Source organism: Globicephala melas, chromosome 20 (assembly GCF_963455315.2).
Source record: "Globicephala melas chromosome 20, mGloMel1.2, whole genome shotgun sequence".
Lineage (NCBI taxonomy): Eukaryota > Metazoa > Chordata > Mammalia > Artiodactyla > Delphinidae > Globicephala > Globicephala melas.
This window is the reverse complement of record NC_083333.1, coordinates 50855877-50875396: the sequence shown is the minus strand read 5'-3', so window position 1 is coordinate 50875396 and position 19520 is coordinate 50855877. Positions and strand designations below refer to the sequence as shown.

Here is a 19520-nt window from a genome sequence, read left to right as displayed (position 1 = left end):
AGCTATCGCAGCAGACGGATCTTTCGAGAAATCGACAAACATTACCTCTGGGGGAAAAAAGAGGGCACAAAAACCCAGGATCCATTCTACAATACAGACTCAGAGAGGAGCCCCAGGGAAGCCTGGAGAGGATCCAGCTTATTTCTTGCTTTCTTCGTAAAACAGACACGGAGAAATCTTGGCCTTTTGGATCACTGATGCCTTTGGACTCACTCCAAGAGTGTGCAGCGCAGAGTCAGTATACTTACGAGATTAGTCAGTCTTGAAGGAAGAGTTTCAGAGGAAGTAAGAAGGGAGTCTAGGCTCTTTGCTTTCTCTCGGACAGTTGTAAATTTATCAGACAAAGTTTGAATAGATTCTTGACTCTTCCAGAACGAGGTAGACCCTGTTTTAACCTGAAACGTGATACTTTCAAGACAGTCCTTATACTGACTAGAAGCTGAAGAAATTGACCCTGTTGTAGAAAAGAGGGCAGTTAGTGTCTGAATCCTTTACATTATTTAAAAACAACAAAAAGAAGCCCCCACAAAACTCTATACCTGGAACAGGGATTTTCCAAATTGTCAATAACTGAAATAATCACTGATCACTGATGATAGTCTCTAAACTTGGGAGAGACTACAGGGAGATTATTTGAACCACAAATATACTGGAAAAAAGGACACTAGAGAGAGGATATTTGATGCTGGCTGTATGCAGTTGCAGGACCCAGAGCTATGTATGTTTAAGCACAAGGTACTGTTTTAAGTTACTAACTCTAGAGAATCCAATGTATTTGCACTAAATTCAACAGTGCTTCAAGTACAAAGTAGACTCTGCATTTGCATGTCTCTATTGCTAGAGTTTAAAAATCTCCTTATAGCTGGTTAATCACCACCACCACAGCTACCTGGCCTCCCATGGGATTATTCCCTTCAGCTCTGACCCTAAAGAAGCCCCTCTGTACTGTGACAAAACACTGTGGGTTTGCTCCTGCAGCCTGGCTTCCCATAGCCAGCGAGGCAGGGGCTGTTAGTCCCTTTCCCAGAACATCCCCCTGCTAGTTATTACCTGGGCTGAGCGGAGTGCTGACACTAGTAGGTGCGTGGTTTATTTTGGGTGTTTTGCATAAGACTTCCTTAAAAGAACTGCCTTGTTCATAGGAGATACTAGACAGGTCTTGAATGTCTGTCAGTGATCTAAAGAATTAAAAGCACAGAGTAATTGGGAGATGTTTACAAAAATCAAACACTATATTCCTAAGAGGTACTTTTTAAAGATGCTCTTCACAAAAATCTTTATTTGGCAAGTGGCCAAAATCAGAGAATATCTTAGAATATCCATAAGATATCTATAAGATATGTAAGATATCTTAAAGAGAATATTAGAGAATATCTTAAAAAGAGATACTAACTTTAAACATATCTCAGCAGCTAAAAATAAATTCCATAGGTGAAAGTCTATTTATGTGGCAAACAGATTTAATCTACCTCAAGTATAAACTTCTATTCTTCTTATCCCTGTGTTTCCTTGATTAAGATGCTGTTAATTTAGATCACTCATCACAACAGTTTTTTGGTGAAAGAAGAAACAGGCTCACATTAAATGTATACATAAAAATGGGAAGAACACAGACTCCTACAAACAAGTAAATACTCTTCCCCTAAAACCAAGACTTTGCACAGAATCCTTAGGCAACTTTTGGTGGCCATACATGTCTTTCTCTTTCATTTCCTTTGGTGACTCCTTTAATGTCTCCTCTTGTTCGTCTTCAATACTGTAAGAGAGAAAGTGAGAAAACTATGTAAATCCCCTGTCAGCAGAGTGCAATATCGTGGTACAAGGCACCAGTTACTGGCCCAGTGTGAGAGGCAGCTGGAAGGGCACTAAGCTCAAAGTGGAAAGTGAGGGTTCTGATCCTGGCTCTGCTACTGACTAGCCACATGTTCTCAGGGATGTCTGGGTATCTGTTTCCTCTTCAGAGGCTGAATAAATACTCTCTAAGGGTCAGCCCATCTGAAATCAGCCAACGATGCTACTGGCTGAGCAAGCTCCTGAGGAAATCAACAGAGCATGGGAACTTTGCTGTGGATGGATGATGGAGCAAAGGGCACAGCCATGGGGCCTTACCAACTGTGAAACAGCTTCTTGGCATGGAGTATCAGGGGAGGCCAAGAGAGGCTTGTGCCAAAAAATGGCCAGAGAAGAATTCTGAAGACAAACTTGACCTGCTTCTACTTTAACCAATATTTAAGATTCATTTTCAATATTCAAACACAAACTATAAGCCAGATCCCATGCTAAATCCTTCCAAATGTTTCCACGTTTTTAATCTTTGCACAATCCTGTGAGACCAATGGTATAAAGGAAAGAGCATGGATTTTGGATTGAGTTGTGACTATTAATTCTGTTCACTAAATATTTGTTTCTCCTGCTAAGCACAATGTAGGACAGTACTTTCTGGCCCTCCTAATTTACATAAATGGCCATATGACTTGTTTTAACCAGTGAAATGCAAGTGAAAGTGATGTGATTCACTTTGGGGCAGAAACTTTAAAAGCCTAGTGCACAATTCACCATGTTCCCTTTTTTCCTGCCTCAGTAAGAAAGGAAGCACAAAGACGGAGTCTCCCTCAGTGTGGATTTCTGATGGAAGGTAGAGTAGCACAGAACACTCCTGGTGATGGACGTGGAGCACGAGCACAAAATAAGTTTTTGTTGCTTTAAGCCACTAAAATCTGGGGGTTGTGTGTTACATAACATAATCTAGCCTATCCTAATGATATAGCTACTTACTAACTGTACAACCTAAGGAAAAAACCCTCTGCTTTCTGTATTGGCAAAATGAGAGGGTTGTTATATGAATTAGATTTGACAAAACAGAGTACCTGGCATATTGTCACTACTTAGGAAATACTAGCTATCATTATTATCGATAAGGAAACTGAGGTCCAGAAAAGAGAAAGTAAATTGAATGCTATTGTACCAGGCACTTCATCTCTGTTATTAGTTTTTGAATTAATCTTTTTATTTTGAAATAACTGTATGTATATTCACATGCAGTTCTTTTTCTTTTTTTTTTTAATCTATGGCTGCGTTGGGTCTTTGTTGCTGCACTCTGGCTTTCTCTAGTCGCAGCGAGCGGGGGCTACTCTTCCTTGCGGTACACGGGCTTCTCATTGCGGTGGCTTCTCTTGTTGAGGAGCATGGGCTCTAGAGCGCAGGCTCAAGTAGTTGTGGCACACAGGCCTAGTTGCTCCGTGGCATGTGGGATCTTCCCAGACCAGGGCTCGAACCTGTGTCCCCTGCATTAGCAGGCGGATTCTTAACCACTGCACCACCAGGGAAGTCCACATGCAGTTTTAAGAAATACACTTTACCCAGCTTCCCTCAATGGTGACATCTTGCAAATCTATTGAGCAATATCATAACCAAGATATCAACATTGATACAGTCAAGATACAGAACACTTCCACCACAAGGACCCCTCACGTTGCCCTTTTATAGCCATGTCCATTTCCCCCCCACTCCCATCTCTTTCTTAACCCCTAGAAACCACTCATTTAGTCTTTATTTCTACAATTTTATCATTTCAAGAATGGTATAAATGTAGAATCATATAGTAAATAACTTTGCAGGGGTTGCTTTTTCCACTCAGCATAATTCTCTGGAGACTTGTCCCAGTTGCTGCATGTACCAACAGTTCATGCTTTTTTATTGCTGAGGAGCATTCCATGGTATGGATGTAACACAGTCCATTAAACCATTCACTTGTTAGATAACATCTGGGTTTCCAGATTTTGGCTATTATGAATAAAGTTTCTATAAACATTCATGTATGTGTTGGGTTTTTAAAATATTTATTTATTTATTTGTTTGTTTTTTGGCTGCATCGGGTCTTAGTTGCAGCATGCAGGCTCTTCATTGCAGTGTGCGGGCTTCTCTCTAGTTGTGGCATGCGGTTTTTCTCTCTCCAGTCGTGGTGCGCAGGCTCCAGAGCGTATGCGCTCTGTAGTTTGCAGCACGCGGGCTCTCTCGTTGAGGTGCACAAGCTCAGTCATTGTGGCACGTGGGCTTAGTTGCCCCGCCGCATGTGGGATCATAGTTCCCTGACCAGGTATGGAGCCCATGTTCCCTGCATTGGAAGGCGGATTCTTTACCACTGGACCACCAGGGAAGTCCCATGTATGTGTTTTCATGTAAACATAATTCTTCATTTCTCTGGGTAAATGCCCAGAAGTCATATTATTACTTTTAATCTCTATGTCAACATTCCCAGTAAGAATTCTTTTCTTTTTTGAATTTAGAATCTTCCATTTATTCAATAGAATTGAAAATATATTATTTAAGAGAGGTGAAAAAATAAAACTCAATGTTGTCTACAGAAACTTTCCTTAACCAGATGGAATTTCTCTTTCTCATTTGTAAAAGTAAAAAAAAACAAAGTAGCTTTTTCTTTCAAAAGTAGTATGCACCCATGGTGGAACATTCCAACAGCAAAGAAGGTTGTAAGAATAAAAGAAAAACCTCTGGACTCTCTCTCTAGAGTTAACCACTGTATAGACTTCCAGAAATGTCGACACACTACAAGGATTATAGGTATCTCCCTTCCCTCTCATTTTTACACAGATGGTATTAAATTACATACACTGTTGTGCATTTTTTTCAATTAACAATATGTCCAGTGATGATTCTTATTGCTATTTTACAAATGGGGAGCTAGAAGAGAGGGGTTGAGAAATTTGACCAAGTTAGAAAAGCAGAGTCAGGATCTGAATACAGATAACAACTCCTTTTCACGACGCCTCACAATTCTGCTGAACAAGTCCTCACAAAGCTAAGCTGCCCAAAGCTTACTGTTATAACATGGTGGCTATTATATTTGAAGAAGAGCAACATGTAAATATGGGGCATTACCATCAAATAACATTACTTCTTTGAGTCTGAAACTGTGAATAAAATAATAGCATAGGGGGCTTCCCTGGTGGCGCAGTGGTTGAGAGTCCGCCTGCCGATGCAGGGGACGCGGGTTAGTGCCCCAGTCCGGGAAGATCCCACATGCCGCGGAGCGGCTGGGCCCGTGAGCCATGGCCACCGAGCCTGCGCGTCCAGAGCCTGTGCTCCGCAACGGGAGAGGCCGCAGTAGTGAGAGGCCCGCGTACCGCAAAAAAAGTAAAAATAAAAAAAATAATAATAGCATATACCTTTGTATAGGTTGGAATTGAGACCTGGTCAAAATTTCAGCTTTCTTTCCAAGGTTTTTTCTCATTTGGAACTTTTCTTCACCTGAAAGAATAAAGTACATGCATTTTTTAGTGAATTTTTGCCAACCCAGATGATTACTTTCATTCTCGAGAATTTTCCTTGGTCTGATCCAGAATAAGAAATAATCTACATAAACAGGGTGCTTCCTAGTTGGGTTTGGAGTGAGCACTGTAGAAGAGGTTTTTGCTCTGAAAGTTTATTTCCCTTGCTCAGAGGGGAGAACTATATTCTGACTCTCAGAATACAATCAAGCCATTTACTGGCCTTTCAGTTATAACTGCACAGTTATTTCTGGAGACAAATGTTGTTTTGTCTTTTCAGGAAGGCAAACTGACCTGGTTCCTGTCAACAGACACCAGGGGGCGTTGAAACCAAGAACTGTTTGTTCACTAAAGATTCCAAATAGAAAAGACCACTAAGAGCAACTAAGAGCAACTAAGCCCCTGCACCACAACTAGTGAGCCCCCGTGCCACAACTACGGAAGCCCACACGCCTAGAGCCCGTGCTCCGCAACAAGAGAAGCCACTGCAATAAGAAGCCCGTGCACCACAAGGAAGAGTAGCCCCTGCTCGCCACAACTAGAGAAAAGCCTGCGTGCAGCAACAAAGACCCAGTGCAGCCAAAAATAAATAAAATTAAATAAATAAATGAAAATTTTAAGAAAATGAAAAGAAAAGACCAATGTTCTGGGCATTCCCAGAACATTAACTGTGTCTCTTGGCCACCAAACACCACTTAATGAGTGGGGATGGGGTCTTGAGTACTAAGGAGCTAATTCAACTGTCTTCTGTTCTCGTTGGCCTCAAGCATCTGAAGTCACTCCTCCCCAGCTCTTAGTAAGGCCTCTGGACACACGGGGCCAGTATCCATTTTCCTTTCCACCATTACATAGCTCTGGTTTATAGAGAAGAGGACAGACAGACCAGCCTGCCCCGCTGGCAAATGCTCATGATCCGCCTGCCATTCCTTAGGTCCAGGAGGTAGTCTGGTAGGCAATGGGAGGCCCACTATAAAAGTGCCACCTTCAGCAGAAGCCAAGCTACTCTGAAACTCCACCAGTGGAGAAGCCTAGGGGTTCTTCTTCTTTCCACCCCTTTTCAAATGCCTAGAAAGCGTAAACACCTGGAAAGCATAAATGAATTCCTAATAAGCACAATTTAGACCTGGAGGGGAACTTAGAGATTTTAGAGTGTAACTTTCTCCTTTACTTTACATGGAGGGAAAGTGGGGCCCTCAGGTGGAGTGACATGCCCAAGGTAATGCACAAAAAAAATCAGTGGCAGAACTGGGCTTGGAACCCAGCATGTATGCAACTTTTATCCCTGTTGTATTGCCTGGTATGGAGAGGATATATTGATATATCAGAGCCCTAGTGAAAAAGGGGGAGGAGAAGGGCTAAAAGGAGGAAACAGAGTAGAAATCAGAGGCTTCTACATGTACTTTAGATGTTTGTATCCAACTAGCCCTGGTTTTCTGACCTGCCTGCCCCATAACTTCTCTATCCTACTCAACTCTCTTCCAAACACTAGTGAAGTGGCCATGTACAGGTCAGGCTCACACAGAAAGTGATCATGGGCAGAGGCTCCACAGAAAGAGCTGGGTGGCCAGAGACCCAGGTTTGGGAACTTTAAATACATATTGTCGTGAGAATTTAACTGTTCATCTAAAAGCTTACAGCTTCTTAAAATGCTTGTGCCTGTGACGGGGGCCTGCATCAGGTTAGAGATGGCAGCTGGAGTATGCAGCAGGAGGAAGGGAGTATGGTCGGAACCTAAACCCACCCAGCCCGGGTTCAGACTGTTGAGACACGACCCTGGACCGAGCTACATGGCTTAGTAGGTGGATAACCCTGGTTTTAAAAATGGATGGTTGCATACCTTAAAAGAGCGAAAGTGCACAATTTTTAAAATGCCTGTATCAGAACCTGTGGTTCACTTGTATCTTGTCTTGTGTCACACCCCAGCTGCTGATCCAAGGTTAATTTACCATGTAACGGGAAGCAGTTGCTAAGCTATAGAGAACCCAAGGCCTCCCAAGGGAAGGACATTACATTCACTGTACTGTTGGCTATTATTAACCCTTTGCTAAGATGCCAAGCAACCAAAGGAAAATGATGGTGGAACTCTGCCTTTTGGGGAAGAAAAGGACATGGAAACCTAGTTCTGGTTGTTGCTGTGTCAATAACTAGCTGTGTGGCCTAGGTCAATCCCTCAGGTCAGCTCAGCAAAGATAACTGAACACATGCTATGTGCCACAAAAGAGCCTGAAATCTAGGGAAAGAGACTACAGGGGGAAAATAGAAGAAGAAGCAACTGCTATAACGTATGCTATAAGAATGCAAGGGGAGGTATAAATAACATGATGTATGGATGTCATGAGACTAGTGAGGGGCAGGGGAAATCACTGAGCCTAAGTTTTCTCATCTGTAAAATGAAAGGCCTGGAAGGTTATTTCTAAGGACCTTTCCAGCTCTAAACATGTGTGATCTGACAGAAAGTAAAGATGAGGGACTCTCAAAGGAATCTGCCCTGAGGGCTTATTACCAGAGGCTTGAGGTCGGGCACAAGCATGCTGTATTCCTTCAAAGTCTTCTTCAATGGGACTTGAGGTCTGCAAAAGAATGAAAGAGCAAAGAAAGGAGGGTCACTGGAGGCAGACATATCATCAGAAGGTGGAGAGAGAATTTCTTGATGTTCTTAAACCTTGAAAATCTTCATAAGGTTCCTACATCTTCTATAGAAAAAGAACAAACCTTCATCACAGACATTAAGAACTTATTTGTACTATGTGTTCTTCCTCAACAACAAGCCCTCCCCCACCTCCCATTCTGAGGTGGAATCGGGTGACTTTCCCCTTCATCATCCCCTCCTCACCACAACCTTCCAACAAAGATGTTTTGATTCCTGGGAGCTTTATCAGAAAAGCCAAAGAAGGTAGGAAAAACGGCCCAGACTGCAAAGCTACTCTATGGGGTGACCAGTCAGAACACTGGTTCCTTTGAGGGGAGGCAGGGAGTGGGAGGAAACACAAGGAGGTCTTTTGGGGGATCAAGAATGGTCTATTTCTTGATTTGGGTGCTGGCTACATGAGTGTGTTCAGCATGTAAAATTTCATGAGCTGTACACTAAAGACGTGTGTAGTCTTCTCCGTTATACTTTTTATATACATCTACATGTTACATGTATATACATATGTATGTTACATGTATATACATATGTATGTATATATACTTATACATTTCTATTAAAGATTTTCTTAATGTCCCAGTCCACCGTAAAACCAAGAATGTTTAAAGGATTAATAATGGAAAATTGCTCTAACTGAGTTTTCAGAAGCGCCAACAAGTGGAAACTACGCGTTTTGATGCATCACTGAGTTCTTCTTGTCAGTCAAATGCTGTGACTGACATGTACAATCCTCTCTTTCCTCTTCCGTACCTTCCATATTGGTAAAAGAACCCCAAGAAGTGGCAGGTTAGGGGACAGGTGAGGTAAAAATAACATAAGTAAATAAGAGAATCCAATAAGTTTCATTTTATAAATGAAAATACTCTGTACAAACAGGTTCTTGCAAAAGCTAGGCAGATCCCAGAGAAAGCCCTGTGTACTGGACAGCCTCACATTCACTGCTGACACTGTGACTCTATTCCTGGCTCTCTCACCACTAAATCTGGCCAGGCCAGGGCTAATTCCCTACATCTGCGTTTGCCAGTTCTTCACACAGAGGAATAACAGCAGGCTGCCTTCTCTTCCCTTCAGGAAGGATGTGTGAATTGGGTAACATGAAGGAAAGTGTTTTGAAAAAAGAAGTACAAAGTGCTGTACAAATGCAGGAGCCACAATTTTGGGAGAAATTGCTTATGACCTTCATTATCAAAAATCTTATTTTTCACGTTTTTTCAAAACACACAAAAACACTGATAAATTAACATTATATACTTTTATGTGTAAGCTATTTTTCTTAATAAAAATAATTTTAAAGGAATAAGGCAACAGAAAAGCTGAAGATGTACTTTATCCTGAACTGTAAATTTTTACCTCTAGGGGCTTCCCTGGTGGTGCAGTGGTTGAGAATACGCCTGCCAATGCAAGGGACACAAGTTCAAGCCCTGGTCCGGGAAGATCCCACATGCCGTGGAGCAGCTAAGCCTGTGCACCACAACTACTGAGCCTGTGCTCAAGAGCCCGCAAGCCACAACTACTGAAGCCCTCATGACTAGAGCCCATGCTCCACAACAAGAGAAGCCACCGCAATGAGAAGCCTGGGCACCACAATGAAGAGTAGCCCCTGCTCACCTCAACTAGAGAAAGCCCACGCACAGCAACGAAGACCCAATGCAGCCAAAAATAAAAACAAACAAATAAATAAATTTATTAAAAAAATTTTTTTTACCTCTAGAGCCAAGTTTTCTTGAGCAGTTGAGGAGTAAAAATATTCATGGTCTGGAGTTAAAACTTCATCTGTTATGTCTTCAGAAGACTCTGGTGAACAAGTTGGTTGCACGGACTGATCCTATTAATAAGGTAGGAAATCACTTTTAAGTTGGTGTTTATTGTAAACAAATCCCTTTACAGCTGGATGCAGTGTTAATGATGGGGTATCAAAAATTACTCTGTGGTCGGGGTGACACTCTCTGAGACCTTCCTGCCTACTTGCACCTCTGGCCCTCCTTCCCCACTGTGAGCTGTGACCCCCTGGAGCAGGCCCTCCTTCCCCACTGTGAGCTGTGAACCCCCTGGAGCAAATGTGACAAATGACAGTCCTGAATCTCAACATCCTTACCTGCACAGTGGAAGTGGGGGGAGGTTGGGTGACCTTTTTGCTCTAAAATTCACAGGAAGAAAAAAGTCCCTAGACAACTCAAGCTGGGGACTGAATTTAAACACCCTGATCCTCAAGAGCCTAGATACAGTCCATGTGTTGGCATTGTCCTCCAGGCTGAGGCTGCTCAGAACTGGGACTCCCTCAGGTATTCCCGTTTAAAGGCAAGTGAAGAAGCATGATTTTGGGGCTTCCCTGGTGGTGCAGTGGTTAAGAATCCGCCAATGCAGGGGACACAGGTTCGAGCCCTGGTCCAGGAAGATCCCACATGCCGCGGAGCAACTAAGCCCGTGTGCCACAACTACTGAGCCTGCACTCTAGAGGCCGTGAGCCACAACTACAGAGCCTGCATGCCTGGAGCCCATGCTCCACAAAAAGAGAAGCCACCACAGTGAGAAGCCTGCGCACCGCAACGAAGAGCAGCCCCCGCTCTCCGCAACTACAAAAAGCCCGCGTGCAGCAACAAAGACCCAACACAGCCAAAAATAAATTAATTAATTAAATAAATTTATAAATAAAAAAAAGAAGCATGATTTTAAAAATAGCAATGCAATCTCAACAATAAAAACAAAATAAAGTAAGTTATTTCTTCAGCATCTCCACTCTACCCCTTCCTTTTTTGCTCTTTCTCTACATTCAGGCCCTGATCACCACATGGCCAGACAACTGGCTCCTTTCCTCATCTTCAGTCATCCCTTTGCAGAGGTTTTGTGGTTTATTTCCTTGGACATTGCTTTTGCCATACTTCCTCCTCTGTGCACTTAGCAGCTGCTTTCCTCAACCTCTCCTGTCAAACTGAAATTTCTCAGACAAGCTTGGCCTCCCATACATTCCCCACTTCCCTGACAGAGATGCTTCCCAGCCAAGCCAGTATGCTGAATGTGGCACATCCTTCCAGCCCTCACATGGGAGAAAGAATAAATTGTCCTGTGAACAGTTTGTGTGCTATGATTACTACAATAGTATGTTCTTCAAAAGACCTCTAATGTTATCACACCTGGCTTTTTACATTGTTTCATTCTCAGCTGCTGTTTATATTCTTTAAATGATCCTGGGCCCACGTCAATGGTGATTACAAAAATTCTGGTTCCTTGCTCTGGCTGGACTATGGCCCAACTGCATGCCTGAAGAATGCACTAAATCCCGGAAGCAAGGCTGTAACCCCAATGCAAATGCTAGGATATGACTGTATCCCAGAGATCTTGCTGAGGCAGAGGTTTCAGGCATGAACACCTTCCTTCCACTGAGTTGAAAGCTGAATTTGGGTCTTAGGTGACATTCCAGGTGAAGGTACTCCCATCGCAACCCTGGCCTTGTACTTCAATCTGACCTGAGTCACGAGCTTTGGTAGCTGACCGTGCTTTAAGAGTTAGTCTTGGGACTTCCCTAGTGGCGCAGTGGTTAAGAATCTGCCTGCCAATGTAGGGGACATGGGATCGATCCCTGGTCCAGGAAGATCCCACATGACGTGGAGCAACTAAGCCCATGCGCCACAACCACTGAGCCTGTGCTCTAGAGCCCATGCTCCTCAACAAGAGAAGCCACCGCAATGAGAAGCCTGCACACCAAAACGAAGAGTAGACCCCACTCTCGCCACAACTAGAGAAAGCCTGCGCGCAGCAACGAAGACCCAGCACAGCCAAAAATTAATTAATTAATTAAGAAAAAAAAGAGTTGGTCTTGTCTAGCCAACTTGACAGAAAGCTCAAGGGTCAGAGCTGAATATAACATTTGTCTGTGTTTTCCCCAAGCTCCGATATACACAATGCTTTGAGTTGAACTAACTCAAAAAGTATCAGGCAGGGCTTCCCTGGTGGCGCAGTGGTTGAGAGTCCGCCTGCCGATGCAGGGGACACGGGTTCGTGCCCCGGTCCGGGAGGATCCCACGTGCCGTGGAGCGGCTGGGCCCGTGAGCCATGGCCGCTGAGCCTGCGCGTCCGGAGCCTGTGCTCCGCAACGGGAGAGGCCACAACAGTGAGAGGCTTGCATACCGCAAAAAAAAAAAAAAAAAAGTATGAGGCAGGGAGGAAAGACTTCTTCTTTCATGTCAGAGACACGAGGGCACATGCTCCAACAAAAAAGAACTAAGACAGATATTATTTCAATGTCATAATACATGACAACTCAGTTCTAGTAGGTCTTTGGCTTCAAGTTGGCTCTCCAGGCAGTACGACTCACGCTGTAAGACTGCTCAACAACCACAGGTGCATCCGAATTTTCTTGAAGGACTTCCCCATGCTCTGGCTGCTCATTTTTTCTGGGGGGCAGGTGCCTGGTACCTAATAATTATAACACAATCATTGTCATTTGGTGATATTCAAATGGCATGGAAGGGGCGAAGGGTGGCATGAGAGAAGAGATGTAGGCATATTCTGCCAAGGGTGGCCATGTTTCATATGTCAAATCGAAGTGGAGACTGTTAGGCTAGTCTGGCCCCAGCACGTGGCCCTGGATCAGCCACCCTTTTGCCTACCCATTCAAGAGCGATGCTTGACAAGGAACAGATTTTAAATACCAAAAAAATCCAAACCAATAGATTTTCTACCTAAGATAAATAATAATTTAGATGTACCTTCCTTTGATTTGCAAACAACTGTGAAACGATATCCCATGCCCTGATTGCAAGCAAATTACCAGGTAGAAATACACACTCTTCAGTTTTCACCTACAAATCTCTAAAAGTGATGACAGTAAATGCCGTTTGTCTCTAAGTTCCTCAGGCATAGACTCTCTGAGAGCCACTGGAATTTTTCTGGCTTAAAATGCAACGCAAAGAAGGGGGCAGTACGGAGTGGCCTTCCACCAATGCCTTCAGGTAAAAGGTTCGATTCTTTGTGAGGTTAGACCCAGATCCAGGGTCAGTGCATGGAGATTATTTTACTTCCTTTGGACAAAGGAATCTGCTCTGGTAATAGAAAAACTCATGAATCTCTGGACTTCTTTACCTGTCTGAAGGACAGTGGGATTAGAAGGGTATGCTGCTTTCCCCTGGAATTCAGGATTCCCAGACAGGTAGGAAAGAAGACCAAAGGAAATATTCTAGGAGGTTTACTTATTTTTGAGAGCTGACAACTTGATAGAGCTCACCTACCCTGACTCGTCCAACTGAACTTACCGCTGAAACTTCGAGGCCCTGGCTGTCTGCCATGCTGGTCACTGCTGCGGTCACTGCTGTCTGTTTTGTCACACTTGCCATTTCCTCCTGGCTCATCATTTTTCTTGGGATGCTCTACAGCTTGCTGCCAATCCACGTGCTCAGGGACCTTAATGGGGGGCTGCAGCAGGGGATCAGGCCTGTTTTCAGCCTCATTTTCTAAAGTCACACTACTCTGAGGATGCCAAGGAGGTACTGCCAGCTGCCCAGTAGCTGCTTTCTCTGCCATTTCTTTCACCTCCGCTGGATGTAAGAGAAAGCAGCGTTTAAAAGATCACTGTGAATGCTGGAAACAAAAGCTTTAGATTCTTAAAGAGTTATGTCATATTTTATAGCTCATATTGTCACAATGATTGCGTTTTTGGAATTGCATCATCCTTAGCTTGGCCTGAAGCAGAGGAGAGAAGTGATGATAGAGTAAGGGAAAGGCAGAATTTCAGTTAGTTACAGTGCTTTTTGCTGAATTAGAGTAAAAAGTAACAGGAAACTTGTAGACGGACCTTCTTGCTGTGAAGATTTTATAAGAAAATGACATCTGAAGCCCCTAGTCTGTAGAGACTCATGGAAGGAATTCCATTGAGTCTGTCTAGCCTTTCTAGACCACGCTGAGCTCATATTTGGGGAGTACGCATGTATGTGTTCATGTGTGTTTTCACTCCCATTTTCTCTACTTTTGCAATGTCACTTACAAGATTAGACTGATACAAAAGGATAATGCCCACAAAATATGTGAAAGTGACACTGCAAGCTCTCTACCTTAATAATGTTATATATTAAACATCTATATTGTGTGTTTTTACTGCATGTGTTATATAGCACACATACATATATATATATGTATACACATGTAAAATAGAAGAATTTCCTATATAGTACAGAAATGAATAAAGCACTTCTCTCTGCAGTGTGTAATCAGAAAGGTCTTGCTTTTAAAATGGAACGATCTAAAAAGAAAAGAATATGGGAGAACAATGCAATACAGGCTGTGTACTTACAGATGACAACAAGGTTAGAAAGATACTTTAAATTTCATTTTGTTCAACAGAATCCATGACTTTATACTCACTTTTCCATTTTAAGTGTATCTCTCCAGCATCTTCATTATTTCTTGACTTTGTGTTACAGATTTTAGAAGACACAGATTCCATACTGATCCTGAATTGCATAGATTTGGAGGAAGGGAGTGAGTGGACACAAACACATCAGTTTGCTCAAGTTCCTGGCACAACCCCAAGCCCATCAACCCACCCGGAGGACTGTCCCCTATTACTCTGAGCCGTTCCTGAGATTGCACTGACTCCGACCCACCACCAGGGAGCACTAGACTTCCCAACGTTCAGCCCGCAAGGCTCTACCTGGAAGAGCCTCGGCCAGGGGTGGATGACGTGAGTGGTCCCTGTGGGTGGCCTGGCACAGTGAGGAGTGCACCACTGAGCTGTGTCGTTCTGGTTTGGGCACTGGACTCTCTAGGCCTTCCCTGGCTAAGAAATAAAAGGAGTGGGTTAGAAGATCTCGAGGTAGAAGACCCACAACTGAAACACAGCTGCACCAGACAGAATCCTGGTTACTTGGGCTGTAGCAGAGCCCTGCCACAATGCCACAGAACATAGGTGAAGGTTCAGTAGCTGTTCCTGCCCTTTGATCAGAATCCTCTGGTAATATGCACACCTGCATATCAGTGATAGCACAATAGCTAACATTTATAAAGATGGTCTTGAGGCACCAGGGGCTCTGAAGAACATTCAGAGATCTTCAGCCTAGTTTCACTGAGCTCGAGACCATGTTCTGCCACTGGCTAGCTGTCTGACTTTGGCAAACTTCAATCTCTCTGGGCCAAGGTTTCCTCGTCTGCAAAACAAGGGAGTTTCTTTTTCCTCTAAATATTCCATTATAATATATATGTTATCACCTATTAAACTAACTCTTTGAAAATATGTGATCTATGGCATATATGTGAATTCCCTTTTATCCAGAATACCCCACTCTCCCACTGGATCAGAGTGCAGAGACTTTTGAATTGGAAAGGTCACATCCAATCAGTTTCTTTGAAGAGCAATTTGGCAATAGCTATCAAGAATCTTTAAAATGTTCAAACCCTCTGAGCTAGTAACTCTGCTTCTGAGAATCTATCAAGGACATAACCCAAAATACAAAAAAAAAAATTTACTGACAAGTCACTGTAGCCCTATTCATAACAGGAAAACAAAAAATAAAGAATAAAACAACCTAAAATTCAACAATTGGGGAAATTCAACAATTTCAAAGTAAGTTTATAGGATGTTTTTAATAACAAGGGATAACCATGTTCTAAGATAAAGCAAAAACTGAGGATACAAAATTGCCTACATGTATATAATTACAATTTTTTTAAGCATACAGAAAGAGTAGGTGGATTGGTAGCAAAGTGTTAAACTTTTCTTTAGTCAGTTTTTGTTCTCCTGGGGGAAGAGGGTGGAGCTGGGCAGGCGAAGCCACAACTACAGCTTTTGCTTTGTCATCCAGTGGCTATACTATCACCCTATATGCCTCTGTCAATGATGTGACTGCTAAACTCTCTGATGCCAGTTAGGTGGTTCTTCAGTTAATTTCCTTTGTAAAGGTAAAATACACTAATCTAAAATGTCTGGGCATTTTCCTTGATTCTCCCTTAATGTACATATTTAACCAAAATGAATGGAACAGCAAATTTGTCATTAGTTTTAGTCACCACTGGGGGTACGTACAAAATTTTCTTTCCAGGAGGACTGACTTCAAGCTGTGGATTAATGTTGCCATTTAACCACAGAAAAGGAAAACTAAATTGATATAATACTCTATCTTGAAAAACATTTATTGCTCCATTAATAATTCCTCCTATGCAGGGACTTCCCTGGTGGTCCAGTGGGTAAGACTCCGTGCTTCCAATGCAGGGGGCCTGGGTTCGATCCCTGATCAGGAACTAGATCCTGCATGCATGCCACAGCTAAGAGTCCACATGCCACAACCAAGAGTTCTCATGCCGCAACTAAGTGTCTGCATTATGCAACTAAGAGTCCGCATGCCGCAACTAAGACCCGATGCAGCCAAAATAAATAAATAAATAAATAATTTAAAAAATAATAATAATTCCTCTTATGCAAAATAAAATTTGTTTTACCTAAGTTCTTAAAAACCCAGCATACGCATACACTCTCCTTCTGGTGATTTGTGCTGAAACCAATTCATTTTGTTGATCTGGCTAAAAATCAGAGGCCGTAAGGTAACAATGATACTGTTCAACCCCCTCCTTCTGTCCCCCAGAGTCAGTGATGCTTATTTTGAACAACACTGGTTTTCACATAGTTTGGTTTCTGTAGCACTGGTGCATGGAGTACTTGGCAATTCTTTTTATAAGAAAAACAATCTGGGGACTTCCCTGGTGGTCCAGTGGTTAAGAATCTATGCTTCCAATGCAGGGGGTGCAAGTTCAGTACCTGGTTGGGGAACTAAGATCCCACATGCTGCGCGGTGCAACCAAAAAAAAAACAAAACCACAATCTGGGCAGTTTCAGAAAGGCAGGATGCTTTACTTTTGACAACTGATGAGTTCTGTGTGGCTAACCTGCCAGCCACTTGATGTCCCCTGCAAGTCTCCATTATACCACTATTCTCACTTACGCAACGGAGAGAACTTGCCAAGATCTGTTTCTGTGTTACTATGCCTCATCTCTCACAATCTCTTTGTCACTAGACATATGAAGATCATTAAGTGGCCTCAGGGTCACATGGGAGTCTAAAGACATGGTGACACAAAGAACAATACAATGTTAACCCACCTGCTGGTATTTTGGTTCCTGTTTCTTTCCAAACTGTCCTTGGCTCCATGAGTGGGCTGAAACTGTTCACCTCTGCTCTGTTTTCCAGGACCACAAAGAGATGGCAGCTTAAAAATCAGTAGACATGTTTCAGTGCTTTGATGAAGGAATTCCTCTTCCCTTCACTCTCACATTCCCTCTCTCTCTCTCTATATATATATATATATACATATATATATTATTTTTTTCTTTTTGGCTGCGTTGGGTCTTCGTTGCTGTGCGCGGGCTTTCTCTAGTTGCCGTGAGTGGGGGCTACTCTTCGTTGTGGTGCACGGGCTTCTCATTGTGGTGGCTTCTCTTGTTGTGGAGCATGGGCTCTAGGCACGCGGGCTTCAGTAGTTGTGGCGCGCACAGGCTTAGTTGCTCCGCGGCATGGGGGATCTTCCCGGACCAGGGCTCGAACATGTGTCCCCTGCATTGGCAGGCGGATTCTTAACCACTGCGCCACCAGGGAAGTCCCTTCACATTCTATTTTTAAAGCCATTCTCGCTAAGTGTGTAGAACTAACCAGACCTCTCAAGACAATTTCATTTTGCATGTTTCACATCTAGTAACGCATCTCTTAGCTGGAGGCCTGTACATAGAAATGTTGGCCCCCAGGACTCCAGGCTGAACAGGGCACAAGTGGAGAAGGAGCAGACAAAATAGACATCAAAACTCCCCAAACCTGGACTTCCCTGGTGGCTCAGTGGTTAAGAATCTGCCTGCCAATGCAGGGGACACAGGTTCGAGCCCTGGTCCGGGAGGATCCCACATGCCGCGGAGCAGCTAAGCCCGTGCGTCACAACTGCCGAGCCTGCACTCTGGAGCCCAAGTGCCACAACCACTGAGCCCGAGCACCACAACTACTGAAGCCCGCACGCCTAGAGCCCGTGCTCCACAACAAGACACCACAATCAGAAGCCCGCTCGCCGCAACTAGAGAAAGCCTGCGCGCAGCAACTAAGACCCAACGCAGCCAAAAATAAAAATAAATAAATACATACATAAATAAATAAATTTATTTTTTAAAAAATCCCCAAACTTTCCCCTGTATTAATTAAGGCAGAAGGTTTTGTGGCAGGAGCCCCAGGCCCTGGGTTCTAATCTGACCTTTGCTCAGACTAACCTAAGAGAGCCTTATGTTTCAGTTTCCTCATCCATAAAACAGGGACAATAATATCTACCTAAATCCACCAGGGGGATGCTATGAAAATAAAACACAACAACAAAAAAAGGCCACAATACTTCGGAAATAGTAGAAGCAAAATAAATGAAAGTCTATGCCCTTTATCCAAAAGAAAGACTTTGGGATCTGCTTACTCCAATTTTAACAAACTTAGTTAATTATATTTCCTAACCTATTAAGGCAACAAATGTGAGATTTGGGGATGGCAGCAAGGTGCCTAAAGGTGAGAAGATACATAAAAATGATCATAATCTCTCTGGAATATGACCTCCAGAGGCTCTTCTGTGGCGGCAGCATTGTACCATGGAACATCACAATAACAGATGTTCAGAAAAATGTCATGGTCACCAAGGAAAGGCCAGTATATATTTAGAATATATCCAAAACAGGTATTTAGAATAATGGGAAGTTTGTAATGTTTTCATTCAGTATGATTAAAAATGTGAGAATGGAGAAATTAAAAGAATGAACTCCAATTGTCTGAAAAAATCATTGAGGTGAAAATGCCTTACTCCTGATTATGCTAGAAAACCAGGGTACACTTTTTAAAGAACAATTGAAATACGGTGTAATTGTTTTCCCCATAGTCTCAAGTACTAGTAGGTGGCTTCCAACAATGACTGTCATCAATTCCTTCCCTCCCTGCCATTTGGGAGCTGGAATCTACTTCCCTCCCCTTGAATCTGTGCTGGCTTCATGACTTTGACCAACAGAAAAGCAGCAGAAGTGACACTGTCCTAGTTTTTAAGCGGCCTGGCCGCTTCAGCTTTCACTTGGGAAGCCAGCTGCCATGCTGCAGAGAAGCTTGGGTGAATGAAAAGCCAAGCGTGGAGAGAGGCCCTCTGGGGGAGCCTAAGGCACCAGACGGGTAAGTGAAGCCTTCTTGGACCTTCTTGCCCAGCCCAGCCTCCAGCTGAATGCCGTCGAGGGGGTGATCCCAGCCGGTGCCACATGGAATGGAGGAATCACTCAGTTAAGCCCTGTCTTATTCCTGACCCACAGAATTATGAGAAATAATAAAACATTGTTATTTTAAGTCACTAAGTTTGGGCTTTTGTTGTTGTTGTCAGACAGCAATAGGTAACCAAAACACGGTATACAATAAAAGTTATTTCTAATGGTTTTCTAGCAAACTCTAACTTCCAACAGAAACAGAAAAATTAAGAATCTAAGTAAATTCTTTGTGCCTCCTCTTTACATAAAAACAAATGCCAAGGCTTTTCCAAATGTTCTAAGTGAGGACTGAAGTCTCACTGAAATTCAGCAAGGAACAGTGAAACAGCACGAGACTGGGAGTCAG

General features: G+C 43.2%; 1 protein-coding gene across 7 annotated transcripts in view; it reads right to left on the bottom strand.

The window, feature by feature from the left end:
- The window catches only part of TEX14 (testis expressed 14, intercellular bridge forming factor), an 80257-nt gene that overhangs the window by 14348 nt on the left and 46389 nt on the right, over nucleotides 1-19520 (bottom strand). For 6 of the 7 annotated variants that reach the window (XM_060290827.1, XM_060290829.1, XM_060290828.1 and 3 more), the window contains 11 exons: nucleotides 17015-17121; nucleotides 14576-14701; nucleotides 14287-14375; nucleotides 13182-13463; nucleotides 12245-12345; nucleotides 9638-9757; nucleotides 7789-7855; nucleotides 5184-5265; nucleotides 1694-1756; nucleotides 1051-1178; nucleotides 249-454 (listed from right to left, as the gene is read on the bottom strand). In XM_060290827.1, the coding sequence (XP_060146810.1) occupies nucleotides 249-454; nucleotides 1051-1178; nucleotides 1694-1756; nucleotides 5184-5265; nucleotides 7789-7855; nucleotides 9638-9757; nucleotides 12245-12345; nucleotides 13182-13463; nucleotides 14287-14375; nucleotides 14576-14701; nucleotides 17015-17121 (1371 nt within the window). The remainder of the gene's footprint in view (nucleotides 1-248; nucleotides 455-1050; nucleotides 1179-1693; nucleotides 1757-5183; nucleotides 5266-7788; nucleotides 7856-9637; nucleotides 9758-12244; nucleotides 12346-13181; nucleotides 13464-14286; nucleotides 14376-14575; nucleotides 14702-17014; nucleotides 17122-19520) is intronic. The other variant, XM_060290832.1, reaches the window with a different exon arrangement.